This window comes from Anticarsia gemmatalis, chromosome 27 (assembly GCF_050436995.1).
Source record: "Anticarsia gemmatalis isolate Benzon Research Colony breed Stoneville strain chromosome 27, ilAntGemm2 primary, whole genome shotgun sequence".
Lineage (NCBI taxonomy): Eukaryota > Metazoa > Arthropoda > Insecta > Lepidoptera > Erebidae > Anticarsia > Anticarsia gemmatalis.
Window position 1 is genome coordinate 2,708,802 of NC_134771.1, and position 15,089 is coordinate 2,723,890.

At 38.2% G+C, this 15,089-nt stretch overlaps 1 protein-coding gene across 1 annotated transcript in view; it reads right to left on the minus strand.

Moving 5' to 3' along the window:
• The window catches only part of LOC142984404 (uncharacterized), a 37,409-nt gene that overhangs the window by 19,184 nt on the left and 3,136 nt on the right, over positions 1–15,089 (minus strand). The window contains exons 4-5 of the mRNA XM_076131958.1: positions 12,318–14,908; positions 445–583 (exon numbers count right to left, since the gene is read on the minus strand). Coding sequence (XP_075988073.1) covers positions 445–583; positions 12,318–14,908 — 2,730 coding nt within the window. The remainder of the gene's footprint in view (positions 1–444; positions 584–12,317; positions 14,909–15,089) is intronic.

Below are 15,089 nucleotides of genomic sequence, written 5' to 3' on the forward strand. Positions count from 1 at the left end.
GTGCTGATAACGTACAATTGTGCTTTATCATACTAACTTGTTCGGAAGTTAAGGAATGTTGTTGAGGTTTAGATTCGGATGGGTGAGCATAACTCAGGGGATCGTTGCTTTGTTATAATAATGTTACAGACTTGTTTGGCAGTTAAGAAATGTTATCGGAAATTGGCTTTGGATAGGTGACCTGAATCTTGAATTTTACCAATAGGGTACAATTGTGCTTTCTCATATTAACTTGTTCGGAAGTTAAGGAATGTTGTCACGGCTTAGATTTGGATGGGTGAGCAAAACTGAAGAGTTATTTGTCAGACGATTGTGTTGGTACTGTGTCAATCTCGTTCATGCCGAATGCCTAACATCCTATTTGCTAACCATTTGAAACATAAAATGGGAACCATCCCGTAAAAAGTCTACGCGCATTTTAGAAAAACATTAATTTTAACTTACCTATAATTAAAGCTCTCGCAAGGGAACCTCTTCTCTGTGGCGCACTCCTTCCTGCAGTCCTCCAGCCTCTCGCAGGGCACCACTTTGCGGACATGACTGCGGAGGGCACGCTGACCGGCCAGCACTCGACGGAAACAGGCTGTGGAGAAAATAAAGAGCTTGTAGAAATTAGTAGAGCGATTTCCTACCACTATTGTTGAAGAAGTTTATTGGGAGCCTTGTATGAAAGGTTTGTAGCTGATAGAGGTATCAAAAATCTGGAATTTAGAGCATCAACGATTCGCAGGCTTAGGCAGCTGATTAACTGTTAGATACGGCTACTTAATTTTTAATTATAATTTAGATAAACCGTGCATGCGAAAGCTCTCTATAGAGTTGATGGATTATTGCAACTGTATGAAAAACGTTTCGTGAGCAAAACATTCTATAACACGGCTTTCATTTCACTATAAAACGCGTAAAATACTTCGTTTAGCTAGTGTAATGTTAAAGACTCACAGGTAGACGAGCTACACGAAAAAAAAATGATCTTTTTCCCATAAGAGGGTTCGTTATTGGGAAATTAAAAACGTATTTATTTATCACCAGAACAAGTAAATTTTAGTCTTGTAAAGCAAGTAATCCTATTATAAAAAATAAGCCACCAAATGCACATTTAGAAAAAGGCTGATTTGATAGAAGCCTGGAAAGCCGGATAATTTACCTTTAGATAATTTGAGCCCAGAATTAAGAACAAGAACTGATTATAGAAACTTATAACACGCCTGTATCTTTCTGCCTATTCTCCCAAGATTTAAAACCGTCATAACACAAAACCTCATCAGCTAAAAACATAATTACTCACAAACGTACACAAAAACGTATATTAACCTTGTACGAGATGACTTAACTTGTATTAAAATAAATGTGACCTACAGAGGACACGCGAATTATTTAATAGTTTCACGAAACTATTAGTTAATGAAAATGTGTTTGGGGCGGTGATAGCCGAGTGGTATAAGTTGGTACCTCCCACGCAAGTGGTCGCAGGTTCGAACCCGAGGCAACACACCAATGACTTTTCGAAGTTATGTGTGTATTAGAAATAATTATCACTTACTCTAACGGTGAAGGAAATAATCGTGAGGAAACCTTGCATGCCAAAAATTTGTTTAATACATTTATTGAGGGCATGCAAAGTCCCCAACCCGCACTTGGCCAGCGTGGTGGACTCAAGGCCTAACCCCTTCCCTACTACGGGAGGAGACCCTTGCCCAGCTGTGGGACAGTAATGAGTCGAAAAAAGAAATGTGTGTTTCGGGTGATAACGAGCATAGTTCACCCTTCAGTAAGGTCTGCTATGTACCTATGTACATATTCGGTTCGGTATTACTCGGCCAAGCGGGGCAGCAAAACCTATTATTTGTAGATGAAGCCACATATTTGATTTGGTATTTATCAGTCTAGCCGGGCGACAAAACCGAATATGTTTAGATGAACCCGATCGGCACAAGCCGAACTAGTGAGTGGAGTCGGTTCGATAAACATTGCCGAATCAAATATGTGTGTAGCAAGCTTAAACGATTAGTTAGTTTGGCAACCTATAGCGCAGATATTAAATGGAGCTACTTAGATGTATTTAATAGTGTCTTTACTTTGGAGGACACATAAAAAATCAAACAAAAATAATCTTTTTCAAGTCGGTTAAAATTGTATTCATCAAATTAGCTCACGGCACTTCACGAACTCACAGTTTATGACTTTCATGAAAAAAAATATTTGTTCCGCGACTATCATTCATATTATTATACGAAAATTGGTCTCGTATATTCGATTTTTGGCATATATTCTGTTACCAATTTTGTATGTTTATGAATAAACGAATGAATAAATATATAAATATAAATTTATTTACAGTTCTCAAGCTACCTTTCAAATTGTCTACTCAACCGAATAAATTGCGACGAGGACTCATTCATTGATTACAATTATTCATTGTAAGGAGGTAAACGCTTCTCTCAATAAAGTTTAAAAAGATAACAAACGTTCATTCACAACGCTTGTACTCATTTGACCTTTAATATAACCAGAGGAACATAAACAAATTGTGCCTCTACACTATATTACAGTAAATAAGTTTTAGTTTTTAGTAACATAGAGCCATATACCAGGCACGTTACAAAATATCAGACTACTAGCAATATTTTTATAGACAGTAAAAACAGTAGCACATTAACCGACCCGGGAATCAAACCCGAGGACTTGTGATAAGCAGTCGTGTAGCGTAATATTAGTTTTTTCAAAATATTTATAAGCTACTCAATTTTATTATTGCCTACCATTTCAATACATTGAACTTTAAATGAAAAATGCTGAAAAGTTTTACGCGAAACTAAACAATTCATATCTAGACGCCGTTAATTTTTCTCAAAACTAGGAAAATCAAGTCATTTAATGTTTATTTAGTTATATAAACAAAAATAGTTGGGGTCAAAAACTTAGTAGCCTTTTCAGTTGCAATATTACAAGGCAGATATTTTATTACTATGGCTTAATTTTACTTGTAGTAACTACTGTATAATATACACATTATTTTCAATTTATATTGCTTAGTACTAGGAATTCTAGCTCTTCTAAACATGTCATTGTTAAAGTTCCTTCGTACAGTAAATAATAAATAGGTAATTGTGTATTAATAACTATTTACAATAATAAATTAATACATACTGGGTGCATTCTCCACAAGAATAACTCTCGACGGAATCACAGTACACAGAAACTGACAAAAAACAAACGTTATAGTCCACAATAACATTGTAACAGCACTTTTTCATGAACATCATTCACTAAATCCTTTTATTTCACATAAATAACAACTGCCACTCATAATTGCTAATGTTATATTACAAATATAACATTTCCATAACATGAGAACTTAAAAATTCAAACAAAAACACATCGCTCGTTCGAAATTCGAAATTGCAAATAAAAACAAAACACTACTTCGATTTTTTTAATTCGATTCGAATTTGTTTATAACATTTTTCAAAAATGGAATGTTTTATTCGTTTTTTATTGTAACAATTCGTAACATTAGTTCGTTATTTCAATGTAATTGTTATATTTAGTTAATTTATTTAGCGAATTTATGTTTTATTGTGTGTTTATGGGTCAATGAGGTCGCGGCGCGTAACATAGTGCAACTGAACAGTAGCATTGTCTGCAATAAGCTTATATGTGAATGGTAAATTGACGAAAGAATTGTGTGGATAAGGCGTTTTATTTGACAACTTGTATACTATTGCTTGTAGCTTGACTATTTATGTATGTCGTTTAAATTCGAAAATATTTGACAACACCATTATGTTTCTTTCTAATTTTAAGTGTGATAATGATTCACTAGATTTAGAAACTGCCATTGCTATAAACAAAGTGTTGATAACGATTTGTTACATATCACAAGTACCAATTTGTGCGTTTTGAATTGTTACTCCATAAGTGCAGCTTTAAATTTTCTTCAAACTGAGAAGACTCTTCATCATTATATATTAGGATACAGGAATTAATAAGAACACGCATTTTACCTTACAATACCTCAACCTGCGACTATCGCCAATACAACCTGCGCCGAAAAGTCAGACATTTTAAGGTAAAATGCGTGTTCGCGTTAATTCCCGTATTCCACTATATAATATAAAGACACGCTAAACTTTAAAATTTTGTCCAGGTATCAACCCGTAGATCTTACAATAAAGCAAACCTTTTAATGCTCTGTCCAAAAAAATATATTATTATAAAAGGTTATGTCCACACAAAACCAACGCGGTGTTCATTACATCTGATAAGTTCGGCAGCCGGCCCATTGTCTCACTAAAAAAGGATTTATTTAAGGCAAAAAGCCTAATACATCCGACAATTGTAATGTACTGTACAACACACGTATATACCATGAGAATGCCTCCATCATGGCGGGTTAATGGTTTCATAAACATTGTCAATTTAATTTGTAATTATGGCGTTACCTTTAGATATTTAAGACTAGCTGACCCGCGCAACTTCGCTTGCGCCACACAAGAGCGAATGGGTCAAAATTTACCCTGTTTCTGTAACATTTTTTACTGGTACTCTGCTCGCATTGGTCGTAGCGTGATGATATATAGCCGATAGCCTTCCGCGATAAATGGGCTATCTAACACTGAAATAATTTTTCTAATCGGACTCCTTCTGGATTTCGGACTTCCTGAGATTAGCGCGTTCAAACAAACAAACTCATCAGCTTAATAATATTAGTATAGATTGTTTTGTAAGAAAACCCATTACTAACGAGGTAGTGGATATAACAGGCGTGATATTATGTATGTATGTAATTGTAATGTACTGTACAGCACACGTATGTATATACCATGAGAATAACTCCATCATGGCGGGTTAATGGTTTCATAAACATTGTCAATTTAATTTATAATTAAGGCGTTTCTTTGGTAATTGGGTATTTGACTGGGTTAGCAAAAATGTATTAAACTTGTAGGTACTGTTAAAAGGTTCATCCAAAATGTACGCTGTGCAAAGTTTTTCGTAAATAATATTGAAATTGTAATTGTAGCAGACTGAAATATTTTAGTAGGCACTCATTTGATACCAACGAAAATAAGATACTATGACGACACTACGTTTTTCTGCACTAAAATGGATCCAGTAGGTTTCTCGTGAAAGAGTAACAAACATACACATATCCTTAATTAGACACTCTTGCATAATATTAGTGGTTTAAGACGATTTTTGTGGAAGGAAACGAAACACCACTAAATTAGACTACCTTGGTACTACACTTGTTCCTTATCCTAACTTTGAAGCCTAGTTGCAGGAATTACCAGGACTGCTGGCATTGTTAAACCTAATGCAATAGATAACCTTTAGTAAAAGCTATCAGTAACAATTCTACTTAACATTTTCCTTATTTCAGCAAAATGCTTGTTAATGCGTGTGATTGAGATAGCGATAGCTCCATCTCTCTCTAATATAAAGACAACAAATAACGACAAAGTCAAATAGTCGAAACTCTTCCGTATAATTTAACAAATTGTGTTTATCCGGCGTCGTCTGACTTGTGAGCGACGTTTTAAAAGTAATTTGTTTATTTGAGTACCTTAGGAACTATGGAAAAGCGTTCTAAGTTTTGCCTACTACATCACAGTACGCCTTGTTTCCATGGTAACTAGTAGAGACTTAAGAACGCCCCTAAGACTTGATACAATCTCAATCGTTTTAGTTAATTGCAGAGGCAATTTATGAAAAAATTAAGAGTCACCTGCCGAGCCATTCTACAACTATGTTGGAGTCGGCTTCCAGTCTCACCGAATGCAGCTGGATACCAGCATTTTAGTGGAGCAACTGCCTATGGGACCTCCACAACCCAGTTACCTAGGTTATAACATGATACCCTTCGGTAAGACTTTCAAGCTTGTGACTACTGTTATTGAGGTTTCTTCACAATAATACATTTCAACGCCTAACCAGTAACAATTATATTATTTTGAATACATACAAAGCTCCGAAAATTCTGAAGTTTAAGGCTTATATTTTAAATTGACTCCTGAGTGACCACGAGCGTTCTATCATTAAAAAAATAGCTACGGAACTCAAAAACCTAAGTGCAGTCTCAAACTAACCAAAAACAAAACAATAAGATACAAGTTTGGGTAAAACATCCTTGCAGCATCCGCAGTAGATAACTACGAACAATTAGTTACATTTATACTAACAACATTACTCGCATAGCCCTTCACACAAGGTTTATCTTACATTCAAGAATTTGTGGGAAATTGACACAAGATTCCATGAAAATACATACATCATTTCACACCACTTTAATTTCATTTATTTCATTACATTTAATTTGAGTTGGCAAATCGCCTGCCAAGTGCCAGGTCGACACTTCTCGTGACCAGAATGCTGGCAATTATTTAGCACGAAAAATTAGCATTGCCATACAACGTGGCAACGATGCGGACGAGTATTTCGACGCATAGCGCACTCTACGGACTAGCGTACGACGCAAACAACGGACACAAAGTACAACCAGACCAGGAACAATTATTTGTGGATCGCACAAATAATTGTTCCGTGTGGGAATCGAACCCACGACCTCCAAACGCAATGGTAGCGGCGTCGCGACCTAAACCACTGCGCCACGGAGGCATTCAGAAATGCCTTTGAGAGCCACTTAAAATTGAGAGACGTATTTAGCCGTTAAAGTAATAAAATGTACGTAAAAACAATATATTCGTACCGTATAATTAAGAGAATCTGCAATAATGTACCCTTCCTACTGTATTGTATAGTCAAAAGCCAAGGTTTTTAAACAATAGCACTCGTAAACGGCTTACATCATGCGCTTGGGACTGGAGATCTAGATTGTGGGAGGATGCTTAGAATTTTTGGGAGAGATTTCCTTGATTGTGGTATGGTAAGGGTTAGTTTTTTATTGAGAGCGTCTAGTATTAGCGGTTACTTTAACACTTTTTAGTACATTTCGTCTAAAAAAATAATTAAAAATTTAATTAAATTGAATATGTTATCGTACCCCCGAATGTACGATCAAAATCATTTGTAACTATTTCTACAGCTCCATTGTGGATTAAAAAACCCACTTATACCCTAATCCTGAATAACAATAACCTGATAACGACGATTCCCACACGGAACAAATTTGTACATTGTGTCCATTTTTTGTATGTTTGTAAAAGTCCCCGCGACACAAGAGCAATGCTGAGTTTTCTTAAAAAAAAATGTATTAGAAAATTCAACCTATCAACGTTTTTCAATCATCGGTTTTCCGCTGTTTCTAAACCTTATTTGAAGACTCTGTAAAGCTTTTTAGGAGGGTCTACTTAACTCCACTACTTCTAAGAAGTCCTCAATAGAATCTTTACCATTTCCAAGAACCTAACACTACTCATACAATTTTAAACACTTATACACCACAAAAAGTGAATATATTAGAATATTACAATGTTTTTTTCTTGTACATAATGTACATAAGACAATGGCGAAGGTCGTCGTATGATATAACATTAACAATAAGTTTTGTACACAATGATTCAGAGAATCTTGATATTAGATCACTATCTTAAGAGCTTGGTACTGGCGAGAGGAACTAGCGAGTGTTCATGAGATTTGAAGGTACAGTAGCTCGATTCTCTACTACTATCGACTACCGACAACCGACCTGTCATTGAGAAATTTTGTATGAAAATCTGATCAGCGCCTCCAACGGGTGTCGTAAGAACTATTTTGGCTGCACATTCTAAATGTCAAACTTTCGATACTCGACAGTACCGACTGCGCAGTATAGCCTTTCTAGCCTTTTTTCCAACTATGTTAGAGTCGACTTCCAGTTAAAGTTAAAAGTATATTAGTGTGTTTATCAGTTATTTCGATGCCATAGTCCAAGCTCTGCTTAGTTTGGAATCAAATGACCGTGTGTGAGTTGTCCATTGATATTTATTTTAGCTTTTGAAGGCTTATTTGGTCATGTCCTTGTGAGCCAAATTTCACGGACACAACATCACGACTGTTTCTTATAGGGGTAGGAAGAGACCAGAGGACACCGCTTGGTACGATCCTTGCTTCATTCACATCCATACATCTTGTCATACAAGACCGCCGGTTACGAGTACTACGAAATTATATAAACGATTTTTTTTACCCATTACTGTCCCACTGCAGGGCTAGGGTCTCCTCCCAAACGAGGGAGAAGGGTTAGGCCTTGAATCCACCATAAATGAATATAAAAAAATATTCAATAGTTTTAAATTACATATTTTTATAACTTGTACCGTATACCAAAAGTAAATTGCAAGCGGTAGGCTTGGGCAAATTGGTAAGACCTTCCATTATGTGGCCATTAGCGGGTAAAAACTAAACGCACGGGGCGGACAGCCTGATGATGAATAACTTGAAGACTTGGTGGGAGACCGCGAGGTCATGGTGGTCGGGCTTTGAGTGATATGGGTTATTTATCTATTAACACGTTCAGTGAGTAGCCAAAATATTGGTGTCGACCCCCTACGTCTAAACCCAAATTGTGGAAGGTTTGTTGCGTAGGTATAAATTTAATATACTACACCATTTTTTTATTACTTTGAAACCCATAACCCCAATGACCCAAAATTTGTCTATGACCCATCCATGGGTTATACACGTATGAGCTCTTTATTCCATGCCCGGGACTCATACGAGACATTGATGGCGCATACACTTACGGCGAAAAATTCGAAATAACCCATCGGTGGGTCATACACAGTGAACGTGTTAATGTCCATACATAGTGTCACGCCTGTTATACCCGAAAGTATATTAGGTGGAAGTGTATGAATTACACCTGCGATTCGTTATTAGCGATACCAATGTCAGTCCCATTAAATAGGGGGCAAGACTATAACTGCTATAATATACTGGGCACGTTATCAAACTCCGGGCAAAGAAAATATGAATAGTACTTAGCCCGAAACAAATGAGATTGGGTTGGGACAACAGTCAAAGATAATGATTTTGTATGCCCAAAACTAGTTCTTGGTGCAAAGTTCCCAACCAGCACTTGGTCAGCCCAACTATTCCCAATTCCGAAAAGAGATCCTTATCTAGCAATGAGACATTTATGACTATTGAAAGCTGATGACTGGAGAATTATAGATGACTAGCTGACCCGCGCAACTTCGCTTGCGTCACATAAGAGAATCATAATTTTCCCCGTTTTTGTAACATATTTCACTGGTACTATGCTCCTATTGGTCGTAGCGTGATGATATATAGCCTATAATCTTCCTCGATAAATGGCCTATCTAACACTGAAAGAATTTTTCAAATCGGATCAGTAGTTTAGCGCGTTCAAACAAACAAACAAACAATCAAACAAACTCTTCAGCTTTATAATATTAGTATAGATGATCAGTTTAACACTCGTGGTCAAATAAAGCATTTCGTCGTGATACACTTCTCAATGGAGGCACCCATTGGTAGGACCAGGAATCTGATTTAAGGAGAACTTAAAAAATTGGGCACCTTAAGTTTTTGAAGTGCTTTGGGAATTATTGGTAGGAGTCTCAACCCTCCAACTCCGCTCTTAATTGAAAGCAGGTACGTATGAACCATTTTTGGATGTGAATATTTTTGGTAGCATATAAAACATACGCCATTTTACTACCTTGCACTTATATCGTTCCTATACCATAAAACCTCCCATTAAACATCGTCATTTGCCACAAAAACGGTTCAAAATGACATAATATTGACCTTCGTTCTGACCATCACGCCGGCTAAGCAACTATGAATGCGTGACATAGTTTATTTAATTCGAGTACTAGGAATCTGGTCGTTACGCCCTTTGGTGATGAGGAATGAACGTCAGGGTTATAGCAATTTGTCTCTCTCTGAGAGTAGTTCCCTCTCAATGTGAGAGAGTGTCTGCGTGTGTTTGGGTATTATATGTCATGCTTGTTTTGCATGATTGCGTATATATCAAACACCTGCCAGCATTGCGCTCACCAGTCGGTAAACGATCTGTGGGTTAAGCAACCATTGACGCGATCATTCCATAGATGGGTGACCGTATAGTAGTATTTGAACTGGGCGTCTCCTTGCTTCGGAGGGCACGGAAGAAGTCGGTCCCGGTTGTTGTCTACTAAGATAACAGTCGTTAAGCCACGTCAAATGCCTCTCGGGCGGCTTGAACAACTTTGACACTAGGTTTACCACTAACCATAGGAAAAGAAGAAGAATGGGTTACGTTTTCAATTATAATGTTTGGGAATGTTTGAAGCACAAAACAGTTTCATGTAGAAATCGAACCCATGACTCCATGCATTGTGATTGCGTGGCGAATAATTTAACCAATGAACATCAGAAGTTACGTTCATGCATCCACAATATCCCATCTAAATAGCTGAATCAAAAGGCATAAAGTTCACAATTTAGTTTAAATCAGCGAGTGATCTCCGGCCATGGGAACGTAAGGTCATAACACCTCCATTATAATGTTAATAATTAAATTAAACAATGACAATTGACACCGGCAAAAGGTCATTTGATGTTACAGTTGAGTTTATAGGAAATGCTTTTTGTATGGTGTCTGAATTTTGTGGTTGAATTTTTATTTGGTTGAAGTGAAGTTTAAGCTCGATCGAGGTTTACGTACATTACGTTTAACTCGATCGAGCCGCGAGTTTTTCTTTAAGAATTGGCTTGATCGAGTAATCTCTTTCTTATCCATAATTGGCTATGAGGGCGATTATATTGAAAAACAAAAAAATCTACGCAAATTGTTATTACTAAGTTTCAGGTTGTTCAGGTCACCTAAAATGTCTTTGTCTGGCATAGTATTAACAACTAGCTGACCCGCGCAACTTCGCTTGCGTCACATAAGAGAGAATGCATCAAAATTTTGCTCGTTTTTGTAACATTTTTTACTCGTACTCTATACCTATAGGACCTATAGGCATATAGCCTATAGCCTTCCTCGATAAATGAACTATCTAACACTGAAAGATTTTTTCAAATCGAACCCGTAGTTCCTGAGATTAGCGCGTTCAAACAAACAAACAAACAAACTCTTTTATAATATTAGTATAGATTGAAATGATAACATCTTTAACGTGTACTCCGAAGCACGTAGACGCTTAGCTGAACCACTCATCTATGCGATGTACACATCAAGGGTTGCTTTACCCACAGATCATTTATAGACCGGTAACCACTGACTATAACCAGCATTGAAAGCCTTCTTGGTAGAAAACCTTAGGATCAACTTTTTTACCTGACGAAAGAATAGACACTAAAACCTTTCTAGTACGGCACTCTTACTACTAAGCCATACGGATTTATCTTAACAAAATATAGTTAAAAAACAATAGAAACGTTGATTACAATTAGTTAAAGTAACAATAAGCAATTATTTCTAACGACTATGTTCACGGAAGAAGGTTTTTTTGGTCTGCAGTGTAATACACAAATATCTACACAATAGGTTTGAAACTTGTTATTTTGTTGGTATTTTTAAGTGGAAGAAAAGTCATTTAAGTGTAATTAGCTTTTGCCCGCGAATACAATATGTTAATTATTTTTTAAAAGCAGCTTTTTTTCCCCTGGCTTGGCCAGTGGTGTGGACTCTAGGCCTAACTCTCCCTCGTTTGAGAGGAGACTCTTGCCCAGCAGTGGAACATTTATGGGTTAAATATATTTATATTTAACATGCATAGTCCTAAATCTTAAAAATACTGTTACTCGTGAAAGCTGTTTTTTTTAGCGTATACATGTGCTTTTACTACTAAACTTGAGTATTCCACCTTCAAAAATCGGTAGTTCAGGGAAACCTTTGAAACGTTGAAAATATGATTTACCGTATCAGACGTGCAAAAGTCTTTCTATCCCAGACAATATTAATAGTATAAATATATCTCTTAAATCTATTTTGTTATTATAAATGCAAAAAATTGCCTGTAACGTTTTAACGCAAACTGCTGAATTGATGATCATAAATTAAGACTCGATATCTAAGAATAGGGGTACTTTTTAAAGCATTTTCTTTTATAAAACCACCCTTATCTACTGAAATCTATACTAAAGCTGAAGAGTTTGTTTGTTTGTTTGAACGCGCTAATCTCAGGAACTACTGGTTCGATTTGAAAAAATATTTCAGTGATAGATAGCCAATTTATCGAGGAATATATATTATCACACTACGACTAATAGGAGCAGAGTACCAGTAGAAAATGTTACAAAAACGGGGAAAATTTTGACCGATTCTCTCTTACGTGACGCAAGCGAAGTTGCGCGGGTCAGCTAGTTAGGTATAAAAACATTCATAATCAGCTTATGAATAAAAAAGAATCACTTACCCTCATAACTGGCAGGCTTCCCCGGATTCCTTCCATAGCCCATATCGAAGTCACCAATAGCCATAGGTCTGGTTGTAACAACCTGTCCTCCCGGCCGGGCTATATAACTAGGCGCATTCAACGGCTTATTAAGTTCATACTCGTACACCGGCTTCACCCCACTCGGCTTACTTCCATAACCAGTATCAGTATCGGCTTCATTAGGATCGATATAATCGGGACGGTTTTCGTCAAAGCCTGGTTGCCCGTAACCGTTGCTGTCATCATTGTAGGCTGGTTTTTGTGGTTTCTGACCGTAGCTTTCTGTTGGACGGTTGCCGTAACCTGTGTTTGTGTCGTCGTTGTATGAAGGTTTTTGAGGCTTCTGTCCATAGCCAGGGTCGGGACGGCTGCCGCCATAACCTTGGTTGCTGTCATCACTGTATGCTGGTTTTTGAGGTTTCTGACCGTAACCCGCGTCTGGACGGTTGCTTCCGTAACCTTGGTTGGTGTCATCACCGTAAGCCGGTTTTTGTGGTTTCTGTCCATAGCCTGGATCCGGACGGCTACCGCCATAACCTTGGTTGCTATCATCAACATAAGCTGGTTTTTGTGGTTTCTGTCCGTAACCCGGGTCGGGACGGTTGCCGCCATAACCTTGGTTACTATCATCACTATAAGCTGGTTTTGAAGGTTTTTGTCCGTAACCTGTATCTGGTCGGTTGCTACCGTAACCGTCTTGAGCTGGCCGGTTGCCGTATGACTGATCTTGGCTTGGTCTACTTCCTCCATAAGATGGAGCATCCTGGGTCGGCCGGCTACCATACGAAGGTCTATAATCACTCTGACCATAACCACCTTGGTTGCCAAAAGAACCAGAATAATCACTTTGACTGCCAAAAGATTGAGAACCATACGAACTACTAGTCTGTTGACTGCTACCGTAATACTGATTCCCTTGGTTGCTGCCGTAAGAATCTTGGTTGCCATAAGAAGGAATAGTACCTGTGCCGTAAGCCGGACGGTCGTACGACGGCTTAGTATAGGATGGCTCGTTATAACTCGGCTTACTACCATAAGACGGGCGGTCATTCCCATAGCTTGGTTTTTCACTACCATAAGACGGTTGGTCTTCGCCATAGGAAGGCTTGGTAGACCCGTAAGATGGCTTAGTATAGGATGGTCTATCGTAAGGTTTCTCATCCCCATAAGATGGACGGTCGTTGTAACCGGGTTTTTCGTTACCATAACCCGGTTTTGGTTTAGTACCATACGATGGTAAGTCACTACCATAAGCTGGTTTATTTCCATAACCCGGTTCAGACCCGTAAGAAGGAGCATCGTTCCCATAGGAAGGTTTTGTACCATAAGACCCTTGGTTGCTACCATATGAAGGTTTAGAACCATACGAGCTTTGGTTATTCCCATAACCCTGGTTGCTAACATAAGAACTGTCACCATAACCTGGTTTATAATCACTGTATGATGGTTTATTGTAGTCGTTTGGTTTCTGATAATACTGACTTCCATAGCTTGCTTGGTTGCTAGAATACTCACTCTGACTAAAAGAAGCATGGTTGCCATAAGATACTTGGTTACCGTAACCAGGTTTTTCAAGACCGTAACCAGGTTTTGCGTCATCTTGGAAACTGCTACCGTAAGCCGGTCGGCTTGGTTTTACATACTGGTTGCCGTAACCAGATTGTTCGGTTGCTCCAGAACCATAATAAGAATGACTACTCTGACTTTGCGAATAGGAATTCTGGCTAGAATAGCTTCCATAGCCATAAATACCCAGGTCTTCAGGTCTTGGTCTATCATAAGGCCTTGGAGGATCCCGAATTTCAACATGAATATAATTATTATTATCATATGGTACATTTTGACCATATCCGCTGGCATACTGACCGGGTGTGGTCGGCCTGGGACGGTTATAGTCTTTGTCCGGGTATGGTCTGACCTGACTTGAAGACTGACCATAACCAGGATCAAAAGATGGTTTAACACCATATCCAGTGTCTTCTTGAGGCTTGGGTTTTCTCGTAGGCCTAGTAATATACACGTATTCGGGCTTTTCAGGCTCATAAGGTCTTTTGTAAGGTCTATCGTACTCATTGGCAGGATATCCTGGCTTTTCAGTAGGCCTATAAGGGTCCTGGAGTTGAAGAACATCGTAAGGGTCTGGCCTTGAACTGGTTGGTCTTGGCTTTTGAGGATACGTCATATCTTGAGGTCTATGAGACCCGTAGCTGGGTCCAGAGTCGTAATCAGGTTTTGGGTTACTATAATCATCAGGTCTTTCGTCATACTGTGGCTTGTATACCGGTCTTTCGACGCCATAAGACGCTAAATCCGAAGATATAAGATAGTCGTCGGTAAAAGGCTGTTTTTCATCAACTGGTCGGAAGACTGGTCGGTGGATCGGTCTGTCTGAAGCCGATTCGGGGGGGTCATCGAACTGGGGCTCTATAGGGGAGGGGGGAGACTGTTCGCATTGAAATCTTCGCACGTAGACGTCGTAGTCTGGGTGACGGAGGAGCAGGTTTTTCTCTTTGAGTTCTTTCTCGCTGGCGTTGCTAAGGTTGCATGTTGCGTTGCCTTTTGCGCCGACTCTGGAATGAAAAGAGATGGGAGATGAGTGACTTTTAGTAGTTTTTAATTAAATCTGAAGGTTAGAGTCATTGTTCCGTATAGATATTTGTTGTACGTATATTTTTATTAATTAAACAACCTGTAATCTAAAAAAGGTAAATGTGATACATAATTTGTTAAAACTTGGTGATATTATTCTGA